At 45.9% G+C, this 25,814-nt stretch overlaps 3 protein-coding genes across 4 annotated transcripts; 1 reads left to right on the forward strand and 2 right to left on the reverse strand.

Annotated features, from left to right (window-relative positions):
• Window positions 1–1,510: 1,510 nt before the first annotated feature.
• On the reverse strand, window positions 1,511–6,985 carry LDLRAD1 (low density lipoprotein receptor class A domain containing 1). The gene is made up of 6 exons (XM_058842914.1): window positions 6,029–6,985; window positions 5,601–5,652; window positions 3,920–4,051; window positions 3,359–3,496; window positions 2,740–2,868; window positions 1,511–2,048 (listed from the first exon to the last, which is right to left on the reverse strand). Exons 1-6 carry the CDS (start codon window positions 6,230–6,232, stop codon window positions 1,903–1,905), a joined length of 801 nt encoding a protein of 266 aa, XP_058698897.1. The 5' UTR covers window positions 6,233–6,985; the 3' UTR covers window positions 1,511–1,902.
• A 3,046-nt stretch (window positions 6,986–10,031) lies between these two features.
• TMEM59 (transmembrane protein 59) lies at window positions 10,032–18,587 on the reverse strand. Of its 2 annotated transcripts, none has more exons than XM_058842760.1 (8): window positions 18,165–18,587; window positions 15,915–16,020; window positions 13,671–13,765; window positions 13,312–13,464; window positions 12,963–13,047; window positions 12,539–12,620; window positions 11,701–11,809; window positions 10,032–10,997 (listed from the first exon to the last, which is right to left on the reverse strand). In XM_058842760.1, the coding sequence occupies exons 1-8, from the start codon at window positions 18,570–18,572 to the stop codon at window positions 10,842–10,844; spliced, it is 1,194 nt and encodes a 397-aa protein (XP_058698743.1). In that variant the 5' UTR covers window positions 18,573–18,587; the 3' UTR covers window positions 10,032–10,841. The 2 variants fall into 2 exon arrangements, with proteins under 2 accessions (XP_058698743.1, XP_058698742.1); XM_058842759.1 differs by having other exon boundaries at window positions 12,539–12,623.
• A 46-nt stretch (window positions 18,588–18,633) lies between these two features.
• Window positions 18,634–23,979, forward strand: TCEANC2 (transcription elongation factor A N-terminal and central domain containing 2). The gene is made up of 4 exons (XM_058842761.1): window positions 18,634–18,768; window positions 19,749–19,886; window positions 21,087–21,280; window positions 23,031–23,979. Exons 1-4 carry the CDS (start codon window positions 18,663–18,665, stop codon window positions 23,217–23,219), a joined length of 627 nt encoding a protein of 208 aa, XP_058698744.1. The 5' UTR covers window positions 18,634–18,662; the 3' UTR covers window positions 23,220–23,979.
• Window positions 23,980–25,814: the final 1,835 nt, after the last annotated feature.

Genomic DNA, 25,814 nt, shown 5'->3' on the forward strand with positions numbered 1-25,814 from the left:
GAAACCATGAAGAGGCCAAGAAAATGAACTTCAGCTCAAAAATGCATAAAGAACAAAACCCCTTTGTCTCTTCCTTACTGCAGAATTTTCCTCAAAAAGGGAACACAAACAAACAACACAAACACAAACAAAACAGGCACACTTGCATTCAAATCCTACTTTCTTTTCCCAGAAACTCAAGGCTATTAATACCTTCCCCTGACAACTACATCAGCTCTGCTGAGACAAATAATGGCACAAATTGTGACTCAAAACAGCAGCTCAGAGGGGAGGAAAATGTGAAATCTTCCCCCTCAAGCTGCTTCTGGTGCCACCACGGAATTTTTGGCCACCCCCCTTCCAGCACTGGAGATGTGCTGATCTGACCATGGAGAGATGCACATTTTTTTACCAATCCTATTTTTACCAATCCCATTCCCTAAGCCCTGTGCTAAGCATGAGTGTTCTTGTATTTGTTTTTTAACAGCTGATTAGTTCAATCCTTACTGCACGGGGACAACATTTCATAGGCACAAGAAAACAAGCTGTGCACCCTGGCCAGGCCTGGAGAGGGACAGGTGAGTAAAAGAAGCTTTAACATTCCCCATGCAGGATTTTGCCATCTCATTCCAGGTGAACTGTGAGTCACAATACTGTAAAGCTATTTATAAAAAGATCTCTCCAATTTCCAGCTATATCCCAGTGACAAATTAGAAGCAACATTCACCATTGATCTGAGTTACAGTGACAGGCAGAGCTGCAGATCACAGGACAGAGAGGAAATGAGTGAACAGGGGTTTATTTTTAAATATCTGTGACCTGGGGTAGCAATGGGAAAAAGATCACCTTATGTTTATTTTGGGCCCAGAAATGTAAGAGTACTCACTGTAAATGTGGGGTTTTCCTCGATGTTTTAGACACAGATGAGATTTTCAAAGGAGCAGAGAAAACCACATCTTTCTTAAATTTCAGTGTCATGTCCATACCTATATCCTGAGGACTGCTTCAAAGGCTTGACTGCCTGACCCTGCCTTGCTGGCAGAGGAACAAAACAAGGAGCAAACAGATCCAGTGTCATCCCACACCACCCTGGGAGCAGCAGTTGATTTTCTGCTGCTCTCTGCTCCAAGGCTGAGACTTCTTTTTGCTCCTTTCTTTGCCAACTTCAGTGAGACCTATCCCATCTCCATGGCTGTTCTCAACCTGCTGCTGCAAAACTGCACAGCCCTGAGTGAAGAGCAGGTTATTTACATGCTGGTTCCCTGCCCTGGCTGTCAGAGGGACATGATTTATCCCCCAAAACCCTGAAACTTCTCCACTTTTCCCTGTCATTACACTCTCTGTGTTGGCCTTCATGGTTTGAGAAGGGAGCAGGAGGTGACCTGAGCAGCAGCTCCCCACGGTGTCACTCCCAGCACAGCATTCCCAAGGAAGTGTCCCGGGAGCATCAACACAGAGCCCTCAAAGTCACTGCTGAATGTGATCTGAACACAAGTCACTGCAGATGTGTTCTGAACACAAATAGAAGCTTCTCCTCCTGCCAGTGAAGTTCAGGACGATGGAGATGTGTTGGAGGCTCACCTCACTCAGCTCCTGCTGCTCCCGTGGCTCACTCTGGCCCCAGTGTGGGCAGAGGAGAATCCCCTGGCCCAGGGCTGTGCCAGCAGTGCCTGGTGAAGCGTCTCCAGCGTGGCACCGAGTCAGTGCTGCCCATGAAGGAAGCGTCACCTTCACGTGGCAGCAGATTCCTGGCAGCTGTCCCACAGCCAGTGTCCAGCCAAAGGCTGCCACGCACCCCTGGGCCCTGCTGGGACCATTTCCTTGGGCTGGAGCTTCCCAAGGGGGTGGCAGGGCAGGAGCCCAAGGCTCCAGGGTGACGTGTGGGAAGCGCCCTGCTGTCCCCAGCAGGGATGGGCACAGGATTCAGGCTGTGCAGACGAACTCGTCGGACCAGCCCAGGCAGTGCTGGATGCCATCCCGGCACAGCCTCCTGGGGATGCAGGAGCAGAACTCGTAGTGCACAGGGCTGCAGCTCCACCACTCCTGCCCACACGGGGGGCAGGCAGCCACTGGGAAGGACAGAAAACAGGACTGAAATGCTGCTGCTGCTGCACTGACCCCCTCCCACCCTCCTCCCATGGGTAAAATCCTTTCATCCCCCAGCAGAAAGGCAGCTGGTGACAGCCCTGTGACTGTGAGCCCACCAAAGCAGACACTGGCTTGGTGCTACTTGTGGGAGAAACCAGAGCGTGACATTGCAATGACCTTCATGGCAGAGAGGCCATCCTGGGGAGAACAACTAATTGTAATTTTTTTTCTTCCTCCCCCTTTTTTTTTTTTTTCCAAAACCACGGGGGTGACTTAGGAACAAATCTGCTGCTCATTCTAGCAAGACTCAGCTCCTGCCCAGCTTGGAGATCCACCCATCTGCTGACCAAAAGCCAGTTTGAATGGTTGCTACTAACTACAGCCACACATCCTGATGAAACTGCTCCACATCAGCAAGCCATGGAGGAAGAGCAATTTCTGGGACAGGGAGCAAACCACAGAGCCTTTCCCCTCTCAGGTGCCACCAGGCTCCATCACAGAAGCCTCAGCAGCGAGGGGGATGGTTCACACTCACACCCCATCCCAGCTAGCCTGTGTTTCAGTGGTGGATGCCAGCCTCCAGGCATTGCCAGCAGCATCCACGAGCACCACACCTGCACAAGCTGTTGCAAGCCCTCAGCAGAAAAGACAGGAGCCAGCAGTCAGACTTACAGCTCCACGTCTCATCAGAGCAGTCCCCGCAGTCGTTCATCCCATTGCACCTCTGGTCAGCATAAACCCAGGATCTGGGGTTACTGCAGTAGAAAACCAGGTACCCTGGGAGGCTGTGGGGCAAGTCACCTGCAAAGGCACACACACAGAACGTGCTTAGCTCCCCCAGACACACCAGGGATGGCACACAGCAAAGGCTGCTCCAGGACACTTTCCCTGCAGCATCAAATGAATGTGAACAAATGGGAAGCTCTGTCATCAAACACAGGAAGTCTGCCCCCAGTTTCTGCTTTATTTCATTTTTCCCCCAGGGTGACTAAACAATAATTTACCCATGTAGGCATACAACTTCACTGATGGTTTGAAATTTTTAAAAACCAACATAATGGTTTTTAAAATTTTCCTAGGAAGATCAGAAGAGCTTGGAGTCTTTAATTCCTGGCATTCCTGCTAGATTTTGGGCAGTGCCATCTCTCAGCATCTGCCCTGCAAAGGCTCTACCAGGCTTATCTGCTCACACAGGCAGCCAGAAGCACGGAGCAGGGTTAGAGGAACCCCAGCTGCTGTCTCACAGCTGGAAGACCAGTGCAGGGGGAATGCTCACAACAAAACCACTCACCACAGAGCTGCTCCTGCTCATCCTCTCTGTTTCTGCAGTTGCTGACCCTGTCACAGACCCAGCTGGCTGGGACACAGGTCACTCTGTCATCACACAAGAAGCCTGTCTTGTTATTAGGGGCTGTGCAGAAGCGGCTCACTGTGGGGAAAGCAAGAAAATCTTTATTTTCCAGAATTTTTGTGATACGAGGAATAGATCAAGGGGAGTAAAGAGGGGTTTCCAAAATTAATTTTTTGTTCTGAAAACACCATGGGGCCAGGATTAATTTCTGAGAGGTTCATGGCAGAGTCTGAAAACCACACCAGAAGTCTTAAGCATGGCAGTGCTACCCAGAGTTATCCCAGCCCCATGGAGCAGCACAGCAGAGCCAGGGAGTGGCTGGTGGCCATTTGGGCTGAGTAAAGCTGGTACAGCCCCCACCACCCTGCTCGTCCCTTTCCTTCCTCCTGCTCTGTGCTGGAGGGCACCATTAAACACACAGTGATGGACACGAGGGCTCTGCTCATGCAGCACCATTTCTGACCTTCCTTACCAAAAAAATAACCACTCTTGGGATACAACCTGGTGCCCGTGGCAGGAGTGCCAGTGCCACCCCCGAGGCCAGGGCGGCTGCGAGGATGAGCAGCAGCACGGCAGAGATGCAGAGGTGTCTCTGTGTGCAGCCAGTGCGGGCACCACATGGATGGCAGCAGCCTGGGGGAGGCAAGAGAGAGAGGTGAGGGACTGAGGAAGGGTCTGGGGTGTCTCAGAGGGGAACAGTGCAGGGACATGAGGCTGATGTTTTGGGGTCTCTGCATGCGAGACTGGCAGGGGCTGCTGGGGGTTTGGGGTTGATGAGTTTAAAGAGCCAAAGTCCAACATTAAACACCTCCTCATGGGGAATTTTGCTGCTTGCAGTGTGCAAGAACCTGTGCTGCTGTTACAGAGCACTGGGGCTGAATGGCACGAACACCACATCTCCATCAGAGCCCATCCCATGGATTCAGATGCAGAGGGATGAAGGCCAAGCCCCTGCCCAGCCCTGTGGGACAGCAGTGACACTGAAACACGGGGCAGCTTGGTGTCAGGCTGGGGAAGGTACCCTCCCAGAGCACATAACAAAACTCCCCAAGAGGCAAGACTTCATTTTACAGCACTTCAGGCTCTCTGCCCCAACCAGGACTCACTCCCATGGAATGAGGCTGGATTATCAGCACAGAATGGCGAGGAGGAATTGAAGAGCTGCCCTTTCCCTCCCTAGCGACATCTCCAGGGCACAGCAGCCTTCCAGGGAGTCCAGCTTTCAGAAAGTCAGGTACATAAATCAAACCAACTGCAGAAGCTAAAGGCCAAACCCACAGGCACTGTAACAATGGTGGAGCACCAAGGAACGATGCCAGGCACCCGCCCTCACCCCAGCAACCTGCACCTGGAGCTTTGCCTCTAAACCAACAGGGTGTTATCCTCCATTCCTTCATATTCCCAGACCAATAGCAAAAAATACTAGTGTGATCATCTCAGAAACATGTAACCAGTCACTTAAGACAATCCTGCCTGTATAATTGATTTTGGTATATCTGAACTTAAAAATCTTTAATTAGAATTTTAAAATGCTTTCAGGAACTTAAAGAACTTTTAAGTTAGAATTTGTTTTAGCTGTGCTTTGTGTTTACTTAATTGTTTTAGTGTTCTAGCTCAAGGGAAGGCACAGCCTTTGCTCAACAGGAAAAAGATCCTGGTTCCAGCAACCTCCCCCTCTGTCACGCTCGAGCAGGAGCCAAACAGAAGATTTCAGCTCAGAGGAGAAATGGTGAATTACAGCATGTCTGTGTCTACAAAACACCTCTGACTACAAAGCACAACAATTACCAACAGACTTGAGTAGAAAATAATGGTGGTGGTGAAATGTTGCAAGCTGATCTACAGGCTTGCTGTTTGGTTCTGTTTGATCTTACCTTGTCCTTCAGAGTATGGGCAAAATTTGCTGAAGTTGGCTATAAAGACATATGGAAAGGCCACAGAAAGCTGATTATGAGCCTTTCTGTGACAGGCAAGGATCACCTATCATACAACTGTGACTGCCAGCTCCAGGCCAACACAGAACAGCTGAAGTTTATTAATTTTATAGTCTGGACATTTCACTACACAGAAAAGAGGGAAAATCCGTCCAAACAGACCATAAATAGTGGTTGTATTTTATATTACATTGATAGTTTCAATTGATTTATACTTTAATAATAGAACTCTGCATTTTATTCATTACCTCTTTCTCCAGAGGACTCTGTTGAACCAAAAGCTGCCACATCACCATTTCTCTAGAAGGAAAGGGACAAAAGGGATTTACAGAATCCCACAGCCACACAAACTTTGCTTTTCTAGTTCTCACATCATCTTTCCCAGGAATACATCATGTACTCCATTATTGTTACATACAAGCAAAAATTACCTCGGTGAAAACATGGCCCAGCTTTGATTCCCAAAACAATCACCTTTAAACCTTAATTACCCATTTGTAAAACAAACACTAACCAAGTCCAGTGCTTTATATCAACTCTTCCCTTTGGATCAAGCTAAGTAGCAAAACCTCAAAATCTCAGAGAAAGAAGTTAAAGAGGTCAGGCAAACAGCACTGTCAAGAACACATGTACTTCAGGGAACAGCTGTATGTAGGATTTTTCTGAAGGACTGTACCTGAGGATGAGTTTTGTTCATGTTTCCAGAGCTGCAGGGAGTTCTCTGCACCTGAGCACAAGCGATGTTACCAGGATACAAAGCCAGCAGAGGCAGGAGAGCGAGGAGAGCACGGCACAGCCAGGAGGGGAGCGGCAGTGCTGAGCCTCTGCTCCAGCCCCAGTGAAAGCCAACAACAAAACTCATTCTTCTCATCTCACACATGGTTTTGCAACAGGGCTTTAGACAAATCAGAGTAAACAGAGAGAGAGACAGGTTGGAGGGTGAGCACACATGTCCAGCTCATGCTGACTGCGTTTCCTCCCTTTGTGGTCACGGAAAACCCCTTCAAAATTAAAGTGTGAGGGAAAGAGCATCTGCTCCTCTTCATGGAAGTCTCATTTCTCCACACCTCCTTCCCATGACAGATCTGTCACACTGCCCTTGAGGCACCAGCCCAGGCTCCTGCCAGCTGATGAGATCTCAGGGGAGCTGTGCAGGATGCAACCATCTGGAACAGCTTTCTTGCTTGGGCACTGAGCACAGGCACAGGAAATTCCCCAGGGTCCTTTTTGACCTGCATGCTTGAATTTCCAGGCCTGCAGGAAGACTTAGCAGCTCAGCCTGCAGCAAACATGAACTTACAAATACATTGGAGCCTCCTAAACTGGCTGCAGGTCTTGGCACAGCTCCCACAGAGGAGTTTTACAGCTTCAAGGATGAAAATTCATCAGCAGGGAGGTAGTGGGGAGAAAAAGCACCACCATAAAGTTTTTGAGGAGCCTGTGTTGTTCTTGCAAGAGGGTCCACAGGACCCAGGTGCTTCCAAATTGCTGCCACCCTAAACAAGACAGTCTCACCAGGGCTGTGGGAGAGAGGCTGGCAGCCAGATTGTCTCTAAGTTGGCTCTGAGACATTGCCTTGAATTCATTCAAAGCACCACATAATGCCTGACACAGAGGAACAGCTACAGCTCCAACTTCCCTCTCCATCCCTACACATGAACCCACCCCCAATTCTAGTGAGTTAACAGATTCTTCAAGAGCAGGGCATCTCCAGTGCCATCCTCACAGACCAGCCACAATGAAACACAGTCCTGTAGGAGCTCCTCCTTCACTACAGCAGCACCAACTTGTCCAAAACAGAAGCTTCTCACAGGAACACATCACTACTGAAGGTGGTGCTAAGAAAACTCTCCTGCTTCAAGGATTTTGGGTGAAAACATCCAAGACCAAGTAGCAAACAGTCTGCAAGTCTGGGCAGCTGCTGCAATGTGGAAAAATGTTAGACTAAGATCTTGAATTCTGGATCACTTGTTCTTTAAAGAGGAGGTTTTCAGTTCCTAATCAGACTTGATACAGGACTATTTTGAGCCTTCATAAAGCTTATTAGGTGATGGGCTAAGAGCCCTGTGTAAGAGCCAGGTGAAGCAGGTCAGCTGTGCATACCCTGCAAAACAATCTACAATGAAGAGTTTAAAACGTGGAGTCAACTCACCCTTGGAGACAAATGTCTGTAAGAGATGGCCAGAGAAGGACAACAGAGCTGGGGAAGGCTCTGGAGCACAAGTGTAATGAGAGGCAGCTGAGGGAGCCAGGGGGTTCAGTCTGGAGAAAAGGAGGCTCAGAGGGAACCTTCTCACTCTCTGTGACTCCCTGAAAAGAGGTTGGAGCTGGGTGGGGGGCAGGCTTTTCTCCTCCCAATTAACAGGCAATAGGACAAGAGGAAACACCCTCAAGTTGCACCAGAGGAGGTTTAGATTGGATAGCAGAAAAAAAAATTCTTCACTTAGAAAAGTTGCCAGGTGTTGGATCTGGCTGCCCAGGGTAGTGGTGGAGTAACTACCCCTAAAGCCATGTGGATGTGGCACCTGGGGACATTGGTGGCATTGGCAGTGCTGGGGAAATGGTTGGACTCATTCTTGGAGGTCTTTTCCAAGCTAAAAAATTCTCTCATTCTACAACCTGGCATCTACCACCATCTGTTTCCTGTTTTGGGATTATCAAGCTCAGCTGCAGCCAACCAGGCAGTTGGATTTTAGAGCAGTTGCCCCACATCAAAGACTGCTTAGAGTTCAGAAAAATGAGTTCATGGCAGCAACGTAAGAAACAAAACCAAGCTCTTCTGAAGCTTAAAAAAATAGTTAAAAAATAGTTGACAAAGATCAGAAAAGCTGAAGAGGCAACAAATACCAAAGTATCCAGTATGATGGAAGGTTTTTGTTTTTCTAGCACCTAACCCCCCCCCCCCCCCAGTTTCCCCCAAAGGTACCTTGGCTATTTCTTCCAGCAGTGAATTGCAGACAATTAAGAGGGTAATCTCATTTGTGTCCAGATTATTCCATTCTAAACCTGATACAGGTTCAGTTGAACACATGCCTAAAGAGAATATAAAATGCTTTCCTCCTGCAATTTCAATAATTTAAGGCCTTTCATTTAAACAGTGGTTTTGAGCAGAGATCAAACCCAAATTGCAGCCTCTGAAAATGGAGATGGCAGTAAGTCAAACATTTAACAAAAAATGAATAGGAAATGACATTTTGCAAAGTCAAATGCCAAGATAGCTTAAAGAGTCCATTTAGATTAGAAATCTTGAGAAACAGTTCAATTACTTGCTAGTATCTGATTTTACTGAGGGAAGATCTTTTGACAAGTTTACAAGTACAACACTCAACAAATTCCTCAGGCTCTGGCTCGCTCTGGATCCAGCAGTGCCAAGTGCCAGAGTGCCACAGGCACAGAGCTCTCTGTGACCCAAGAGCACATTGCTGAATCACTGGCTGCACTGCACAGATCGCTCAGCTGAAATGTCACTAAACAGCTAACAAAAGACAAAACACACAATGAAAGCACAAGTTGTTTGCTTAACTGAAGCCCAGGGCTGTAAGCAATGGAGTTTTGAAGAGAAAGTTTTGTGAAATCAAGTCATCAGCCTAACAAAGGTGGTACTGTCCACGCTAGAGCAGGCAAAGAGCCACGTGTGCACGGAGCTGCTCCCTCTGCAACCACGTAATGGTAAAGGACAACATTTTAACTGACTTGCAAACATTTCCATAAGCTATTCAGTTAGAAAAATGGGAATTGCTGAAGTCTCTTCTGGAAATCCCAACCACCACAGTGCTAAGAAGCTGGGCACTAATCCCTGAAGCAAAGCCAGCAGTGGCAGAGTGATTGCTGAACAGGGTTGCACTCCTCACATCTGAGCTCTGGCATTGCCAGCAGAGTGGGGCCGTGCTGGGCTGTGCCTGCAGAAACGCAGATAAATCGCTGCTGCAGCTTCACTGACAGAGGCAACCCCTGTCCCTGCCAAGTGAGCAGTGTCCCCAACCATCACCCTGTCCCTTCTCACAGCAAGGCCTCTGCAATGACACCTACACAGAGGGCAGTGGCTGCTGGCACCCAAATTCCTGGGCTGTCCCATTGAAGAGTTCAGCATGGAGAGGTACAGGTGATTTAAGATTGCAGTTCCTGCAGGCTGATAGAAACCTGCTTGAAACAAACATCCTCAAAGACCTGAAAGCTCCTGACAGCCACACTGCTGGAGTGCTGCTGGGCTGGGGTCTGCACATTGTGCCTGAAAGGCTCCATCAGCTGCACTCACACAATCAGCTGCTCAGAGCAAAGCTGGGAACAGCCACTGAGGCAGGGTGAGGTAAGGGAATACATCACTGCATCACCCAGAATCACCACAGTTCATTACATTTTTTTAAACCTTTGAGGGAATTCTGTCTAATCAACAAAAAAATGACAGTGAATTGAAGGCTGCGTTCTAGCCAGCATTCACTTAGACACCCTAAAATAAATCACCAACACCCCCAACCTGCCAACACTGTGGGAACCAGCATAAAGTAAGAGCCACAAAAAATAGGTTAGGCATGAGGGACATTGTTAGTTGTTGCTGCTGTGTTAGTGAATCACAGCAAAATCAGGTCACGTTGCCCATAAGAGGAAGGCTACAGACAGCCTTTCACACTGAGCCTGTTGTGGTCGATAATTAACCATTGTAAAAAGCTATGCAGTCAACATTTTCTATACAGTCAATTTTATTTGTCTGCTCTCATTTCTCAGGAATCAACTTGTTTCTGTAAATGAAGTTACAAGACCAGAATAGTTAATCAAGAACAGAAAGTAGAAGTTTTCAGAAAACACAGGTGCTAACTTTACAAGCAATTAAAGACTTCAAGGCTAAAGTTTGACAAAATAACTGACCATGTAATGTTCTACATGTGAAGGGATATGTCTGTAAATTTTAACAAGTTTCCATCTTTCACAAGCTGAGTTCTAGCTTACAGTACCTCACAAACTCTTTCCACCTTGAATATTGCCACACCGTAGAAAAAATATATTTCTATTTTTGAAGACAAGGTTGTTTGTGCATGGACATTAACAAGTACAAAAAAATTCAGCAGATAATTTTATAATATTTTCTCTTAACTACAACAGAAAGTGCAACACTAGAAAGGCATTTCCTGCCTATTTAAAACGTCTTATACCTTTACAAAGCTAACTCTGACTGTACACATTACATCCTAGAACACACAAGTAAGTTTGAAAGTGTCCTGGCTGAAGTATGGAAAGCATGCTTACAACTTTTGTAAGCAAAAAGACACAATAGCAAACACCAGTGAAAAGTGATTATGCCTGGAAACAAACAAATTCATGTCTGAATGTCTGAATCTTCTCTACTAGCTGAAAACAAAATCCCATGACATTTGTTGATTCTGCAACTTTATTTGCATTTAAAGACTGGCTGCTAAGCTTCTCATCTGAAGAACCATCATAATCAATCAGGAGTTTCTAGCTCTGTTAGAATTAGTCTATCAGATCCAATGGATTTAAATTGCAGATTGATCCAGATTGACTTTTGTAGGAAGAGGTCCTGCTTCTTCATGTTCCTCAGTCTTGCATCTAACCACAACAAGTGCAGAGGGTGGGTATCTGTTGAGTTTTTGCTCATTCATGTATTCCAAATCTCCATAGATGCTCAGCTTCTGAAACATTTAAACAAGGTACTTTAAGACAAAGACTCTCCATACTGTGAATAAAATGAATTTCAGTTTGCAGCTGAATTCCAGGTTCTAATGGCTGCAGCCCTGCAACACAAGGCTTTCTGTAGAATCTGAAATTCACAGCTAGAACTAGGCTTGCATCCCGAAGAAATGTATTAAATCTGCCAGAACAAGGGTGGATACAGCGTTTGTGTAACAGCTCCTTTGGTGTGCAAACACCGAGTCAGGGCTCCCTGGGCACTGGGGGAGTGCTTGTTCCCCTCCATGAGACTGCACTCACCAATAGTTTTGCTGTCACTGTTCTCACTATTGATCCTCCTGCATTAAACCCATACTGGTCCCCCCTACACCACCCAACCCTCAGTAGAGCTTCATTCCCAGAGAAATGAGAATCAACCTCCATTTGTTCACAACAATTTGAAGGGTGTTGAGAGTACAGCACTACAAACCAAAAGACAACATGTTTAAATAAGGCTCAGAGCTCCTGTGAGCCACAGGAATAAGCAAGAATGCTCAGATATAAAACCATCATTTAAATAAACAAAATTGGTTTGTCATCCACAGCCGCTAAATAAAAATCCCTTCTTATCTGAACCTTCCCCAAATATTTCTGTCTCTAGAGAGCTGTAACATAAAAGCAATATAATGAATAAATCCCAAACACTGTAGTTCTGAAATGCAGTACCTCAGATGGAACATACTGCTCTACAGCTGTAGCTACAGTTGCACAACAAATCCAGAGCAGCACCAGCACTGACAGGACGAGTGTAGTGGTTAAAATCCAACTGGAATTTCTGAAATGAGAAGAATGCTGATAGATTTCATAGACTGAATACAAGACAATGGACCTCTAAAAAGTTGGGCTCATTTCTGACTGCCTTTCCTGCCAATTCATTAGTCTCTGGCTCTTCCAGCTACACAGCCCACTGCAGACTCCTGGGTATTCTAATGCCTGTTTGATATCACAAAAGACTTGCTCAATTCTGTTATGGGGCCCTAAGAACCCTCCTGTTCACAGATTTAAAAAGATTTTTCTGTTATGCATCTGCAGGGCAATTCACTGATCCTTCACGTGTGAACTTTTAAGGAGAAAATAAAAAAGCTTTAATCAATACATACTGAGTATTTTCGGCCTGGAAACAAGACATACAAGCGTGCTACATAAACACAATCCCAAAACAAAGTGCTTTGCCCTAAAACACATCCAGAGCTAATGAACAGGCAAAACACAGTATTGATTAAACAGTTCCCAGAACACGCTCAAAACACAGTGCAGGAAATTATCAAAATGTTGTTCACTTGAAATGGAAAAGAAAATCAAAGTTGGCAGGACAGCCTGCAGAAAACACAGAGCCAGCACAGCAAAGCAGCACCAATGGTCAGATAGAAAATTGTGATGCTGTGCATCCTGAGCCTACAGACTTGGAGACCTTGAGACCTCCCAAGAGTGCTGCACACACAGAGGAAAGGCCTTTACCCTCCTCAGCGGGCACAGACACACAGACACCCCAGGACATACGTACATGGAGAGACACTTGAAGAAGCTGTCGTTCGCTCGCTCCTCGAAGAGCCCCCGGAATGTCTGTGAGCTCCCGGGACGTCCGTCTGCTGAGGCACCAGGGCACAAACACAGGTCAGGAGAGCAAGGGGAGGGAAAACCCAAACCAACCCCACACACTTTGTACAGACAGCATTTAAAAGAATTTTAAATTTAAAAGCATTTACAGAAGCTTTTAAAACAGCCCCAGCTTGCAGGCTTCCATTTCCAGCAGAGTTTGGTTTCTACCACACTTTGCCAAGTGTACACAGTGCACTCTGCACAGTAAATAATTATATTGCAGCTTTCTAAAAATTTGCTTTCATATGCCACCTGTAATGTCATTTTTTAAAATTTCCATGACAGGGAACACTTACATTTACTCTTCCAAAGCACAAAGAACAACTTACAGGCTGTTTTACTCAGCGACAAGGATCCTTTTGTATCTCCAGTTTCCTGATCAAGCTGTGGAACATACTGCACTTCTGGCTTTGACTAAAACAAAGTAAGGAGTTAGGAGATCCTGCTAAAAAGCTTCCACTGATTTTGATAATTTACATTTTCAGAACTAATAGAGAAATTAAGCTTAAGACATGCTCTATTCTTTTAAGTTTGAATTTTAAAATGGCCCTAAAGGCAGTGAAATACTAGGAAAACCTAAACACTTCTGATGGTGTCTACAGTCTTTTCTCTGTCTGGAAGGAGCAGAGTTGAAGTCAGCAGCCAGGACACCTTAATCTCAATGAAAAAAGGAAGCACCTGGAATATGACAATTTTGCCATCATCTGCTTGAAGGTAGAAAGTCCATGAGGATGTTATGAAGCTCTGAGCTGAGTCCATCATGTCACTCCAGAATGATCTCACCAGTGTCAGAGGAAAGAGGAGATGAATTCTTGGCATCAGGGACATTAACTGCAAGCACAACATAAACATTTTTTCTATTTGTTTTTATATGGAAAGGACAGAAGTTATGTTCTTGCTCACCCCTCACCTCATGTCTAGATTTCAGTCCTTAGGACTGAAAAATTTATTTTCTATTTGAAGAAATTTAAAAAAGAGAAGACACACACTGAACAGAAACAAGTAGGTGGTATTTGAAAAACATGTCACCTACTTACTTGCTCTTGCCTTAACTCAGCAAATGGCAACTGGTTCTGGCATCCAAGATGGCAAGCATATTGTTCATCAGATTGGGAGTATGCTTCAGTACAGGCTGCAAGGGAGAAGTTCCCCAAATCAGATGATAAATTCTGCATTTTAGTTAAGAAAACATTCTCAGTATAAGTTGGATCAGAAACAAAGCAGCAGTTGACAGTCCCATTTGCAGGGGAAGATATGGCAATCCCAGGGTAGCATTTGCTCTGAGGTCTAATGACAGAATCAGAGCTTCAACAGAGCAGGGAGTTGAAATCTGGCTGCAATCAGAGCAAACGATCACCAATGTTACCCTGGCTGAGCTCAGGGATGCAAGTTCTCATTGATCCTCCCACCACCACTAGAGCTTTCCTCTACATATCACACAAAACAACAGAGAGCAGAGATGGAATCCTAAAGAAAACAGAGGGACCATCAGCCCATTAAATCCCTTTGAGGTAACAGCAGAAGCCATGGTATCACAGGAAAATCAAAGGAAGCATTTCCTGCTAATACAGAAACTGCACTGAAAGTATTATGGAGTATTTTCTTATGAAAAATGAAACAAACTCTTTGTTTTAAAGAGAGCTTCTATTAATTGCTCACTAGAGATCATAAAGACCAAGAAATCTAAATTATTTGGAGAGAATAATTTAGTTTATTCTACCCCTGGACAAATCAGGCAGACAATACGCAGGCATAGCTCTCCTGCACAATTTTAAAGCTTAGGTGGACGGTGTTGGGGTAGTACCTGAACTAAAGAATCAACCCAAAAAGCAACACAGAGGACAGCAGCTCTCCCAGTTTTCCAGAGGAACAAATGGACCATCATAAGGACTAAGAAGCTGGCAGGAAGCATGGCCAGCAGCTAAACATCTGAGTGTTCAGCTCGTGGCACCTGAGCAGCCATTCCATGCTACAACTGCCATCAAGTCAGTGTTTGCAGGAAGCATCAGAGACAGAACTGAGCAGAGCAGCCAAGATGGATCTGCCAAGCACACAACACTTATCACTCAGGGCACCCACAGCAGATCACAGAACATAAGCCAGCAAAGACAACAGCCCCAGAAAGGAGAGTTAAACCAGAAATAAGCAACTGTTCCATTACTGTACATGTGCTCTATTGCTACGTTACCCTGCTTTATGGCACTCCTTCGTGTGTGGTTTGACAACTACACTGACAGGCTGTATCACAGCTACACACAGTGTGACAGACTGGAGCATTAGCCCATTTCTGGAGCATTTACTGCACTTCTGTAACACATGAGCATCTCTGCATGCCAGGCTTTCTGCTTCCCTACCTGAGCTGGCCACAAGCTCTCTTGCTTTCAGGAGCTACTGAGAGGACAAAAGCCTCCCCTGAATGCTGGCCTGGTGATTAATTGTATTGGTAGTAAAGGTGGAGAATTCCTAGCTTTCCTTTCTGAATAAAACTGAATCAGCTTCCTTAACATTATTGGAAGAAAGTTCTACAGAATTCCAAACCCACTATTAATTGGCCTGTATCACACAACATCCCTGGAGGGACATAAAGGTGTGGCACTTGGGGACATGGTTTAGTGGATGGGCTTGGCAGTGCAGGGGGAATGGCTGGACTTGATCTTAAAGGTCTTCTCCAACTTAAATGATTCTATATATTTCATCTTCACTGTTAAATATCTGCTCTAACACAGCTAGCCAGAGAGAATTAGTAACCAGTACTTAAAGGCCTATTCCAAACAAAACATGTACCTCATTCCCAAGGGTTTAGCTGCAAGGAAAGCTTAGGATGGAGGCTAGACCACAAGTTATAAGGCACATTAAAATCTGTGCTCTTGCTCCACTGAAAAATTCACTTCTACATACAGATTTGTCAGGAATGGCAAATGGGACTGATTGTCACAGGGAATTATTAAAAGACAAGTGTTCATTTGCCTGGATTTCCCCCCAGGCATTTTGTGTTTTCTATGACAAACTGTTTACAGTAAAATGCAGCATTTCTAATTTATTTACAGAGACTGATGATACTTGAGAAATTCAGGAAAACAGCAACACTGAGGAGAAACTCACAGAGAACAACTTTCCCTTAAGATTTTTTTATATATATCCTGTATATAGACTTTAAGAAGCTGTTAAACAAACCCAAAGCAACTAAAAGAAGGCCACCAATTCAACAGCACCCTTTCATACACTGCAGCTCTCCCCTCCACTTCAGCTGATGGGATGCTGAAGGGGCTCTGAGGGCTCACCAGAGTCGCATTCCTGTTTGGTCCGATTCAAATCGGCGCCATCGTCCACGAACTGGCAGATGGAGAAGAGTCGGCAGCCGCGCTGGCAGGCGTACAGCTCCTCTTCCTGGGGAGGCACAAGGAAAGGCTTGCATCCCTCCAGCCCACAACAAATTGTCAGAAAACAAATATTTTTTTTGTTGTTTGGTTGGGTGTTTCTGTCCTCCTTCCCTCCACCAGAAGTACAACCCAGCTCAAGGTGAAATGGGGTGAAATAAACCCAAGCCAAGCAGCACTAACAACCTTTGGATTTATTTCAAACAGAGCTTTTCCTTCTGCAGTGGGCAAACCTGGAACAGCAAAACCTATGGATTTATTTCAAACAGAGCTTTTCCTTCTGCAGTGGGCAAACCTGGAACAGCAAATGCTGTTTTGTAATTCCAGACCCACGACTCACAGGCAAAATTAATGTTTTAGAAAGTGCTGTGTTTGAAATTAAGAGACAGTGCTGTAAAAGATTTTTTGATGTTTAATCCTACAAAGAGTAGAAAATCTCCATTCTCAGAACTTAAATGGGAAAACCCAGCAGGAAAGGACAGAAATCCTCTGCTTTTGACAGTGGAATACAATGTATCTAAACAGTCTAATGAGACTAATCAGAGCTACAACAGAACTATCAGAAAAAGGGATTATTTTCTGATGTCCTGCACAGCATCCTGGTTATCTACCTAGTGCCAGCTCCACAAACACAAATGTTTATTTATTATACTGAATTGAAGGGCAAAAGTACTTCCCCACTGGCAGCCATTAAAATTAAGCAAATATAGAAATCCTACACCTAGTATTTCTTCTGTCCACAGGTCCAGGGGAATGGATGTGAACTAAAGCCTCTGTCACAGGAGTGTCCCCCTGACCACACCCTGCCACTGACCCATGAACCAGAACCTCAAAGCCAGCAGCCACTCGAACTGCACAGGTGCAAAACAGGCTCTGAATTAATTTAACAACAACCAAACACACCACACCTCTTGTACAACCTGTTGTAAATGACCTGGCCATTTTAACTGAGAGCACAAATTCATGTGCATTAAAGGCACAAGAGTAGAAAATTGTGAATATAGACTAAAATTCAAGTCTAACACTGACAAGGTGAGTGGTGCTGTGACAGAAGATGTTTTTTTTTAATTTGACATCCAGATAAATCAGCTTTACAGATGGATTTCCACAACACTCTCAATAAAGTTTATCTTAATTTCCAATCACAACTAAAACAAATTTCTTTCAATTCCAACAGCACTTCTGTGACAAACAAAACAAGCACTAAATTTAAAAGGTGTAATTGCATTAATGAACAACAACACATGACAAAATTCTTACTCAAAAAGTGAAGCAACAAAATTCAAAAGTGCAATAAAAATCACATAAATATCAGCCCTCCTTGAACTTCAGTGGTCCTGCAAGAGAAACAAGATCCATACACCAAAACAAACCGTAACACATGTGTAAATTTACTCATATTCCACACAACTCCCTGTTACATCTTTCCAGCTACAAAATCCAACTGAATTCCACAGGGAAGCAGACAAAGCCCTGTTACCTGATCCTAGCACTGCTCCACTTGCCTGCTGCCTTCCCAGCAGCATTTGGGACTGTGAAATCCCAAATATGGGGTAAGAGTTTCACCTGCTACAGTTGATAATGAAGTTTATTGCCAAGAAAGAACAAGGAAATATGAGATTAAGCCCGTAGTTCAAAGGCGTGCAAAGCATGAACCAACAGCAAACTGTGGGGTGTGAAATTAAATTTCTACCAGACACAACTTCAGCATTTTATCATGAGATAAAAGATTCCCATAAAGGCTCTGACCAGCTCCTTGTTTGTCATCATTTATGCTTCATCCTTCAACAGCCAAGTGCCGCACTGGCGCCCTGACTCAGGATCTCTGCCCTGCCACGAACACAGCACAGTTCCAGTGCCCAAAATACGGAGCAGCCCAAGCCAAATTACAGCTCCCTTTTTAGGAACGCATAAGGAAAAAAAAAAAACCAGCAAAACGCCCAAAACCCACAAAAGCCCCAGCACTGACAAAGCTGTACTTTGACAACAGCGCTTCACTGGCAAGCGGCAGCCTACCCATCTATTTACGTGAAGAAGTATCTGTCTTTAGACAAGACGCGGAGCTGCAGGGGGAGAGGGGCAGAGGACGGGTCGTGCCAGCCCCGGGGGAGGCGGAGGGAAGCGGCGCCGGTGCGGGGAAGGGCCCGCCCGTACCTTGGGGTAGGTGTGCAGGGGGTAGGTCAGCTGGCAGGCGCGGTGACACGATGCCGTGTTGCCCAACACGGAGTCGAAGGCCTCGGAGGAGGCGGCGGGGAGCGACTGCGAGGCGGCTCCCGCCTGGATCACCAGGAACAGCGGCAGGAGGAGGACGGCGAGGCCTCCCCGCCGCACCGCCATCTTCGTTCCTCCGCCCCGGCAGCGGCCGGCAGCAGCGTCTCGCGAGGCGTGCCCCTCGCGGAGCCTGCTGGGAGGTGTAGTCCGCGCCGCGGGGCATCCCCGCCCATTCCATAGAGCCTCGCCCCCGGCGGAAACTACCGTGCGGAAAGGGCGAGGCAGCGGCAGCTGCTCCCGCGCGATGCCTGCTGGGACACGTAGTTCATACAGCGGGGTACCCTCGGCCATCCCATAGGGCCTCGCCCCTGGAGGGAACTACCGGGCGGAAATGGCGCGGCCCCCGTGGCAGCTTCCGTGAGGAAGGGCGGCGGGGCGAACATGGACCGGTTCGTGGTGCGCCGCGCCCGCGACCCCCAGAGCCCCCGACGGGCCGCGGCCGGGCCCCGCGCTTGCCGGCAGGTCACCCTCGAGTCCCTCAAGGCAGGTCACCGGCGGGAGGTTGCGGCGGCACGGCCGGGGCGGCGGGGGAGCAGCGGTGTGTGTGAACACCGGTTCTACACCGGAATCTTTGCAGTGCTGAGGTGGGATCCGAACAGGGAAGTGGTTGTACAGGCGCAGAGGGCTCTGCTGCTTTGCAGGCGGTTCCATGGGTTATAAGTCGGAGTGGTGCAGGGTCAGGCTGGGCACACGATTCGAGGACAGCCCGCTGATACCGCCAGCCTCAGTATTTCCAGCTGGTTCTCATCCCTTTCCAGCAAGGAAAACCCCTTCAGTTCATTTCATGGATGTCTTGAGTGAGACCTGCACGAGAGCTGAACCCCTCTTGGTCACCTGCTTGTAGAAACACAACAGCAAAACATGCTGCACCAAAAAGTTCATCAAGTGGGGCAAAAATCGAAAAAGAATGGTGCATAAAGCACTGCAGTTGTCTGACCACTGCTGGATAAGATGCCTCACATCCCAAATATGAGACTTGCACTATTTGCAGTCTGTTCTGTCAAGTTCTGTGGCAAAACCAGTGAAAAACACTGCAACTGTGCAGTGTATTCAGGTCTGCCTTCATATTCTCTAATGCTTTGTTTCTTACCTTGCTGGCATTGTTTTACTTCTGAAGTCAATCTGAGCTGGATTCTAAGGATAATCAGCCACCTCCCCCTGAATAATTTTTCCTATTTAGAAATATTTATACAATGGATTCCTTAAATTCAGAACACTTCTAGGAGACATTGGCTACATCCCCAGAGTTTGGCAGACCAGGGCGAAGCCTCTCATTTGGTTTGCTGGTTACTTCAGTCTTGATTTGCAGGAGTTTTCTAATTCCAAGCAAGTACCCGTTGTGTATTCTGTGCTATGATCAATAATTCATGCACTGATAACAGCCCCATTAGCTGAGATGAAGGTAGTGTCCTTATTCATTGTAACAATATTCCACTTTCCTAATGGGCTTTTCTCTTTCCCAGAGAGTTGTGGTTGTGGAAGACATAAAACGATGGAAGTCTATACTCGAGCTTCCTGGGCAATCGAAAGAGAACCTGATGGAAGCTTTGAAGGAGCTGAAGAAGAAGATACCTTCCAAGGAAGTGTTACTTTCCACTAAAATAGGTACATCTGGTCTATCTAAACTGTGAATATTAGGCTGTCTTGTGTCTGCTTGGCTTGTCACTACACTAGAGATTAGTCTGGAAGCTTTTTAAGAAATGAGGAAATGGCTGCCAATGAAATATTGTTGATATCAAGCCTGCAGTTTTCACAGCTTGTACTGAAAATGTCAGCTGTCCTCTGATTCCTCCCAGGAAATATTGCATCACCCCTTTAGTGGTCAGAGTTTTGAAGAGCTCTCCTTGGTAGCTCTGTGTTTTATTCCTTCTCCTGTCCGTCCATGTTCATTTATCTGATTTGGCTGAATCCTCTGAAGGTGTGAGAAAATCTCCTCAGACTGGCCTGGAACTGCCTCCTGCATCCTCACACTGAGGAATCCCCAGCAGATGGGCAGCTCCGAGCAAATGGCACAGTTCGCTGCCTGCCTCTTTTCCACAGGGCTTGGGGGAAGGATAACGTGTGACCACATGGTCCCTGCCTTTCCTCAACAGGGAGAGCATCCCGGCCTTTGTTTGCCATCAGAGCAGCCGGATCTCTGTTCACAGAGCCCTGGAAAAGGAGCTGCAGTCGCCCCTTTCCTCGTCTTTTTGATCTGTAATTTCATTTGCCATCTTCAGCCTATTCAGGCTTTTCCCGGGATTTTTCCCAATGCCAGCCTGAATAGCGCCGGCCTGGAAGAGCCACTGAAGCCTAACAGTGACATCTCCTGGCCAACAGCGCTCCTGGCCAGGGAAAAACACCCCTCTGGAAGCAGGAAGGTCCCTTTTGTCTCCTCGCAGGGGAAAGCCTCTTCTCCACTGCCAGGTGTTCTCGATGGGAAAGATTCTGCTTGGAGTCACCGTGGTGTTCCCATGTTAAAATGCTACAGCCATCACCAGCAACATCTGCTTCCTTAAAGGGGTTCCCAGTTAAAAGCTTAAAAACCTTCACCAGATCCAGGATTGGTGTAAAAAGCTAGTGTAGCTCTGTGTTAAATAGGTCACCTTGGTGACTTGGGAAGGTGATTTTCACAATTCCTTGCTAATTTCTCAAGCTCCATGCTTGAGTCCTGGTCATTTTGTATTTAAGTTTGTGTCAATGCTTTGGTTGTTTTGCTGAGAGTTAAGAACGTGTGTGGCTGCTTTAGCACCGATAGGATTTGACTGGTGTCAGTTGTATTTGTTCCCAGCTGCCAGGCCCAAAGGAGCTGTTCCTGTTTTCCAGGTCACACCGTGAACAAGATGCGCAAACACCCCGACCCGGACGTGTCCGGCCTCGCCAAGGACATTTACAGGGAGTGGCGAACCTTCATCAGGGACCACTCCAACAGGCCCTCCATTGAGGTCAGGAGCGATCCCAAGACCGAGGCTTTCAGAAAGAACGCTCGGAAGCTGCTCTGTGAAGCCCTGGAATTAGAGGTACAGTTCAGAGCCACTTGTCTGTGGCTCCAAAAATTCCTTCTTGTAGGAACAAGTTAAACCTTTTCCAGCCAGAGATACTGCCAAGCTGGTCCTGCCTGCAGAGTGGGGACAAGATCAGGTGATCTGTTCCTATTTTTAGGGATTCATAGCACATCCCTATTTATAAGTAGCTTCATTTGCAAGGTAATGTTTTTTGGTGTTAACCAAGTGAACCTGCTAATTGTAAGCGAGGTGTATTTGCTGTCATTTCCATAACCTGTTAACAGATTACTTGTGTGGCCACTGCAGTTGGGCTGTACAAGGATGAAATTAATACAATATGAAGTTTATCGTAACAAACAGCTACAAAAGCAACAGTGGGGACTTTTTTGATGTTTCCCAATTAAATATTTGTAAATTTAAATCTATAGCAAAAATGAAGAGGCAGGGTTGACAGTGTATAAAGTGATAAATACCAGATCCCTCAGGTATGGTTAACTAAATGAACAAGACTTTGCTGTAAGGCTTAATAACTAGTTTGCTTGGTCCATGAAATGCCATAATAATTATAATTTTCAATGCATTCATTAATTATTCTTTAAAAGACAAGTCGATTGATAAATATTCAAGAGTTTCAAAGTTGTGTGTTTGCTAGCTGTGAGAAAAACCTCTCCAGCTTCCAGTCTGGGGCAGCCCAGAAGGATGGTTCGCTGTAGGAATGATTCTGAAAGGTGGGAGCTCACCTTTGCTGAGTCAAGCTTAGTTCTTAAAAAGCAGAGCTATGCATGGTGACTGTTAAGTGTGAATCTGTGGGACATAAAGACTCTAGTAACAGCCTAAAACAGGTAGATTTGGGTGAAGCAGACTGGGTAAAGCAGAATTGCCTCTGAACTGGACTCATCTGAAAACACCTGCAGCCATCACATGCGCAAGCAGAGGTTACAGCAGTTGAACTGCTTATAAAGGCAGGGGAGCCACAGCTGCTGCACTGACACCTGAGAGGCTGACAGAAGCTGAAGGGAAGGTGGGACTGAGTGGATCCAAGGGACTTTTTAGTGATGGGTAGTAAAACCTGTGTGGTGAAGGACTTGCAGGAATACCACTTAGCTCACTGGAATCTCCTGCAGGCAAAGCATGGGAGATTCCCCATCAAAAAGGCAAAAGTGAAATTAAAACAATTTCTTTAAGGGGGGGAGGTTTCCTAAACTGTGCTGAATTACAGGTTTTGGCACACATTGAAGCAGTAACTACATAATTAACATTTAGCAAATCCCTTTCTGCGTTCTTAATTACACCTTCTTCTACACATAGAGAGCCCACATTTCCCTTTATAGCACCAGGCAGAGAGTTGCCAAGTGTTTGGCATGTCTTAGAGTTGCTGTTGGAATCAAGTTTAAAATAGTATCCAAGGTACCTTATATCAGCAAGCTCAAAAGTGAGCTTTATGGAGACACTACAGCATAGCTTATAATTGCAGTTGAGCTTGATACCCAAAGCTTGTCACAGATTAGTTTCCTGTTGTGATGGCAAAGTACTGCCACCCAGCTGGAGGTGGGGATATGTTCCCTGCCACTGACCACGTTGCCTTGTCCCTTAATTGCTAGGGTGGAATTAAATTGCTCTTCCTGTTACACTTGTGATAGGAAGCAGATTTCCTTGAATCTAAGCTGATTAATGAAGAAACACTGAAAAGCACCAAACTCCAATTTCAATCAGCTGGCCTCCTTATTAAGTGTAAAGATCTAATTTTATACTTTGCTGTTTTCAGATTGATCACCCACTGGCTGAAAATATTGAGCGCGAAGCTTTTCATCTCTGTTCCCGCCTCATTAGCGCTCCGTATCGCAGGGCCGTGCGAGCCCTTGTCTTCTCATTAAAGCACAAACCTGAGACCCGAGCAGGAGTCAAGGATGGCACTCTCACTGTCCCTGCCTTTGTACAGAGCCATAAAAAGTGAGGTGTTGTGCTTGATCCCGAGGGAGAACTTCCTGTGCCTGCATCCCCGTGGGACTGGGAGCCCTTCCTGCGGTGAGGGGAGCGCAGGAAGGCTGACTGGGTGACTCCCTGGCACCACTCCATGAACAGGGCTGCTGGAGGGAAGAACTAATCATGGAATGGGTGCTGTAAATCTGACTTGGTAGAAATCCATGTAGGCTTATTGCAAGGAAAGTTTCTTCTACTCTTCTGTGTATTTTCCATCCTTGCTGACTCACCTGTTTCTCTCTTCTGCCCGTTTGTTGTAGCTCTGTTTAACTCCATCCTTGATGTGGGTCTTCAGGTGCAATGAGCTGCATAACCCTTTTAAAGGAGCAGCTCAGTGCTGTGCTGGCTGGAAATACTGGGAATTGTGGGTATTGGTCCATGGGAGGGGATTCCTGGGGGATCATTGCAAACTCTAGTTAGCCCTAAATCAGCTATGCCTGCTGCAGCTGGGCCCTGCCTGTGGCAAGAGCTGCTGTGCCAAGGTGATTTTCCTTTGCTGCATTCCAGAGCTGGATGCAAAATGGATTTCAGTAACTTCCATCATCTCAGTCATCCTGTGATTTGGGGCATTTTCTAAAGCCCCAGGGTAAAGGTGCTGTCTAATGCCTCTGCTGTTCAAGGAGCAGTTCGTTCAGCCTTCCAAACCTCACTCATGATGTAAACATGGTGCTTGTTCTTACTGTAATGTGAAAAAAACACTTGTAATGAATTTTCTAAATAAAACTAAACACTCCTTTTTAAAGGCTTTTTTTTTCTCTAAAAGGAACATGGTTGAGAGTCATTGCATAAACAAATCTAAGCAACAAATTATTGTTTAAATTCTTTCTAGTTATTGAAAATTGGAATTCTTGCCTCTGTATTTGCTCTGATTTCTTTTGTGCCCCAAGTTGTCTTGCTCTCTTTTACTAAGGCTGTTCCAGGCATAGTGTTCATATCTTCACCTAAAAAGTGACTGTCATTACTTGGTCCTGCTAGATACTTTTTTCATCTGTGGAACCTTAGCAAAAACACCCAAAACTTACCTGAGGTGTTGAACACCATAAATTTAATTTGATAATTTCAATTTCTCTTAAGAATATCTTAAATCGTGCTTTGTTTGCTTGGGTCAGTGCAAGACCAATTTTGTCTGTACACATTGAAGGTGTCCTCAAACAGCTGAACACAGAGGTCTCATCTGTAGGAAGTTAAGGTCAGGTGTGTTGGAGGCAGAAACTGGCAGATCTGTGTGTGGTGATGGTGTGGGTAATATTCAGTAAGATGTAACACTTGTTGACCAGGCTGTAGCAAAAAATGGGAAACCCCTCAATTCCTTACAAGCAATCAGCTCCATTTCCCACTTAAATAGCTTCAAACCTCCCAGCTGTAATGGAATTTGTGTATCCTGGACCATCAGGAGGGGTTCAGGATCAATGAATGACACAGCTTTTGCATCAGAGCTGCAATGCCATGACCTGCAGTATTTATTTGTAGCTTTGTGTTCCTGGCTGTGTTTTCTCTATTTGGGTAATGTGAGAAGCAAAATTCCTAAAAATGAGGAACTTCTGGTCTAATGAAAGCTGGGCCAAAGAAGTTTCCCACACAGGTCAGATAGAGCCTGGCTGTGCCAAATATTTTTAATTTAAAAAGTAACTGCAGAGTTGCTGCACATGAGCAGAAAACTCTCCTATAAATTTCCTCTCTTTAATTGTTGATGTTTTTTCCCAACTTGTTTCAAAGGAACCCAAGTATAAAGCTCTAGGTCCAGTTCTTTTATCTTAATGTTAAAGCTAGCAGTAACATTTGGGCTGAGGATTCACAGATGCAGCTTTGCAGAAAACTGGAGGAGCTGGAAAAGAATCTGGAGAGTTGGACTCAAGACCCACAGCAGGAGGAATTCAGGGAACCAGGGAATGTCTTAATGACAGAAAGGAAGGTAGGGAAAGAAAACAAAAACAGAGATGGGAAAACAACAGGCCAAAAAGGGTTTCATTTTCCCAAAGGGTGATGCTGAATGTGACAATGGGATACTTGATATCTGGCACTAATGAAGTTTTTAATTAGTCTCTAAAAACCAGATTCCCTCCATGGAGCAGCATCACCTGCACACTGTGTTTATTTATGCCTTGGGTTACCTGCTGAATCAGTTTGCTGCTCCTTGGCTCTTCCTCCCTCCTGTGGGTGATGCAGCCCAGTCTTCATGCTGGGGAAATCCTTCTAGATTAAAAGGGAGGATGAAAGGGCTGAGCAGTGGCTCCCTTGTGCTCTGTTTTTCTGGCATGGAGACTGAAACTGCTGGTTCCCCTTTTATACAGGGGAAATGTTAAATAAGGGAAGCACCCAATCCAGAGAAAAGTTCTTGTTCTTCCTTTTTCTTCCAGATTAAGCCTATCCCAGAAATTCCTTTCAGCAAAGGAGTACATACATAAAGCTGGCAGACCTCTAGAGACCTGCTACACCCAGCAAAGAGAGGAGAGAAGCACCTTCTGGAAGTGTCACCTCCTGATCCCCCTCCCCATGCTTGGGGAATACAGGGTGGGCTCAGGGCAGCACCAGGAGGGATGGAAGAGGGAATTCATTCCTGCAGAGCTGA

The sequence above is a fragment of the Poecile atricapillus genome, chromosome 7 (genome assembly GCF_030490865.1).
Source record: "Poecile atricapillus isolate bPoeAtr1 chromosome 7, bPoeAtr1.hap1, whole genome shotgun sequence".
Lineage (NCBI taxonomy): Eukaryota > Metazoa > Chordata > Aves > Passeriformes > Paridae > Poecile > Poecile atricapillus.

Excerpts from the sequence above, each read along its gene's own strand:
- TMEM59 (XM_058842759.1), bottom strand. The coding sequence starts at position 18,572 with ATGGCCGAGGGTACCCCGCTGTATGAACTACGTGTCCCAGCAGGCATC. Across the intron at positions 11,810-12,538 it reads TTCTTCAAGTGTCTCTCCAT|AAATTCCAGTTGGATTTTAA; the intron begins GTACGTATGTCC and ends TTCTCATTTCAG. Across the intron at positions 10,998-11,700 it reads AGCAGTATGTTCCATCTGAG|AAGCTGAGCATCTATGGAGA; the intron begins GTACTGCATTTC and ends TAAATGTTTCAG.
- TCEANC2 (XM_058842761.1), top strand. The coding sequence starts at position 18,663 with ATGGACCGGTTCGTGGTGCGCCGCGCCCGCGACCCCCAGAGCCCCCGA. Across the intron at positions 18,769-19,748 it reads CCTCGAGTCCCTCAAGGCAG|TTGTGGTTGTGGAAGACATA; the intron begins GTCACCGGCGGG and ends TTTCCCAGAGAG. Across the intron at positions 21,281-23,030 it reads GTGAAGCCCTGGAATTAGAG|ATTGATCACCCACTGGCTGA; the intron begins GTACAGTTCAGA and ends TGCTGTTTTCAG.
- LDLRAD1 (XM_058842914.1), bottom strand. The coding sequence starts at position 6,232 with ATGTGTGAGATGAGAAGAATGAGTTTTGTTGTTGGCTTTCACTGGGGC. Across the intron at positions 5,653-6,028 it reads TGAACAAAACTCATCCTCAG|AGAAATGGTGATGTGGCAGC; the intron begins GTACAGTCCTTC and ends CTTTCCTTCTAG. Across the intron at positions 3,497-3,919 it reads ACTCCTGCCACGGGCACCAG|TGAGCCGCTTCTGCACAGCC; the intron begins GTTGTATCCCAA and ends CTTTCCCCACAG.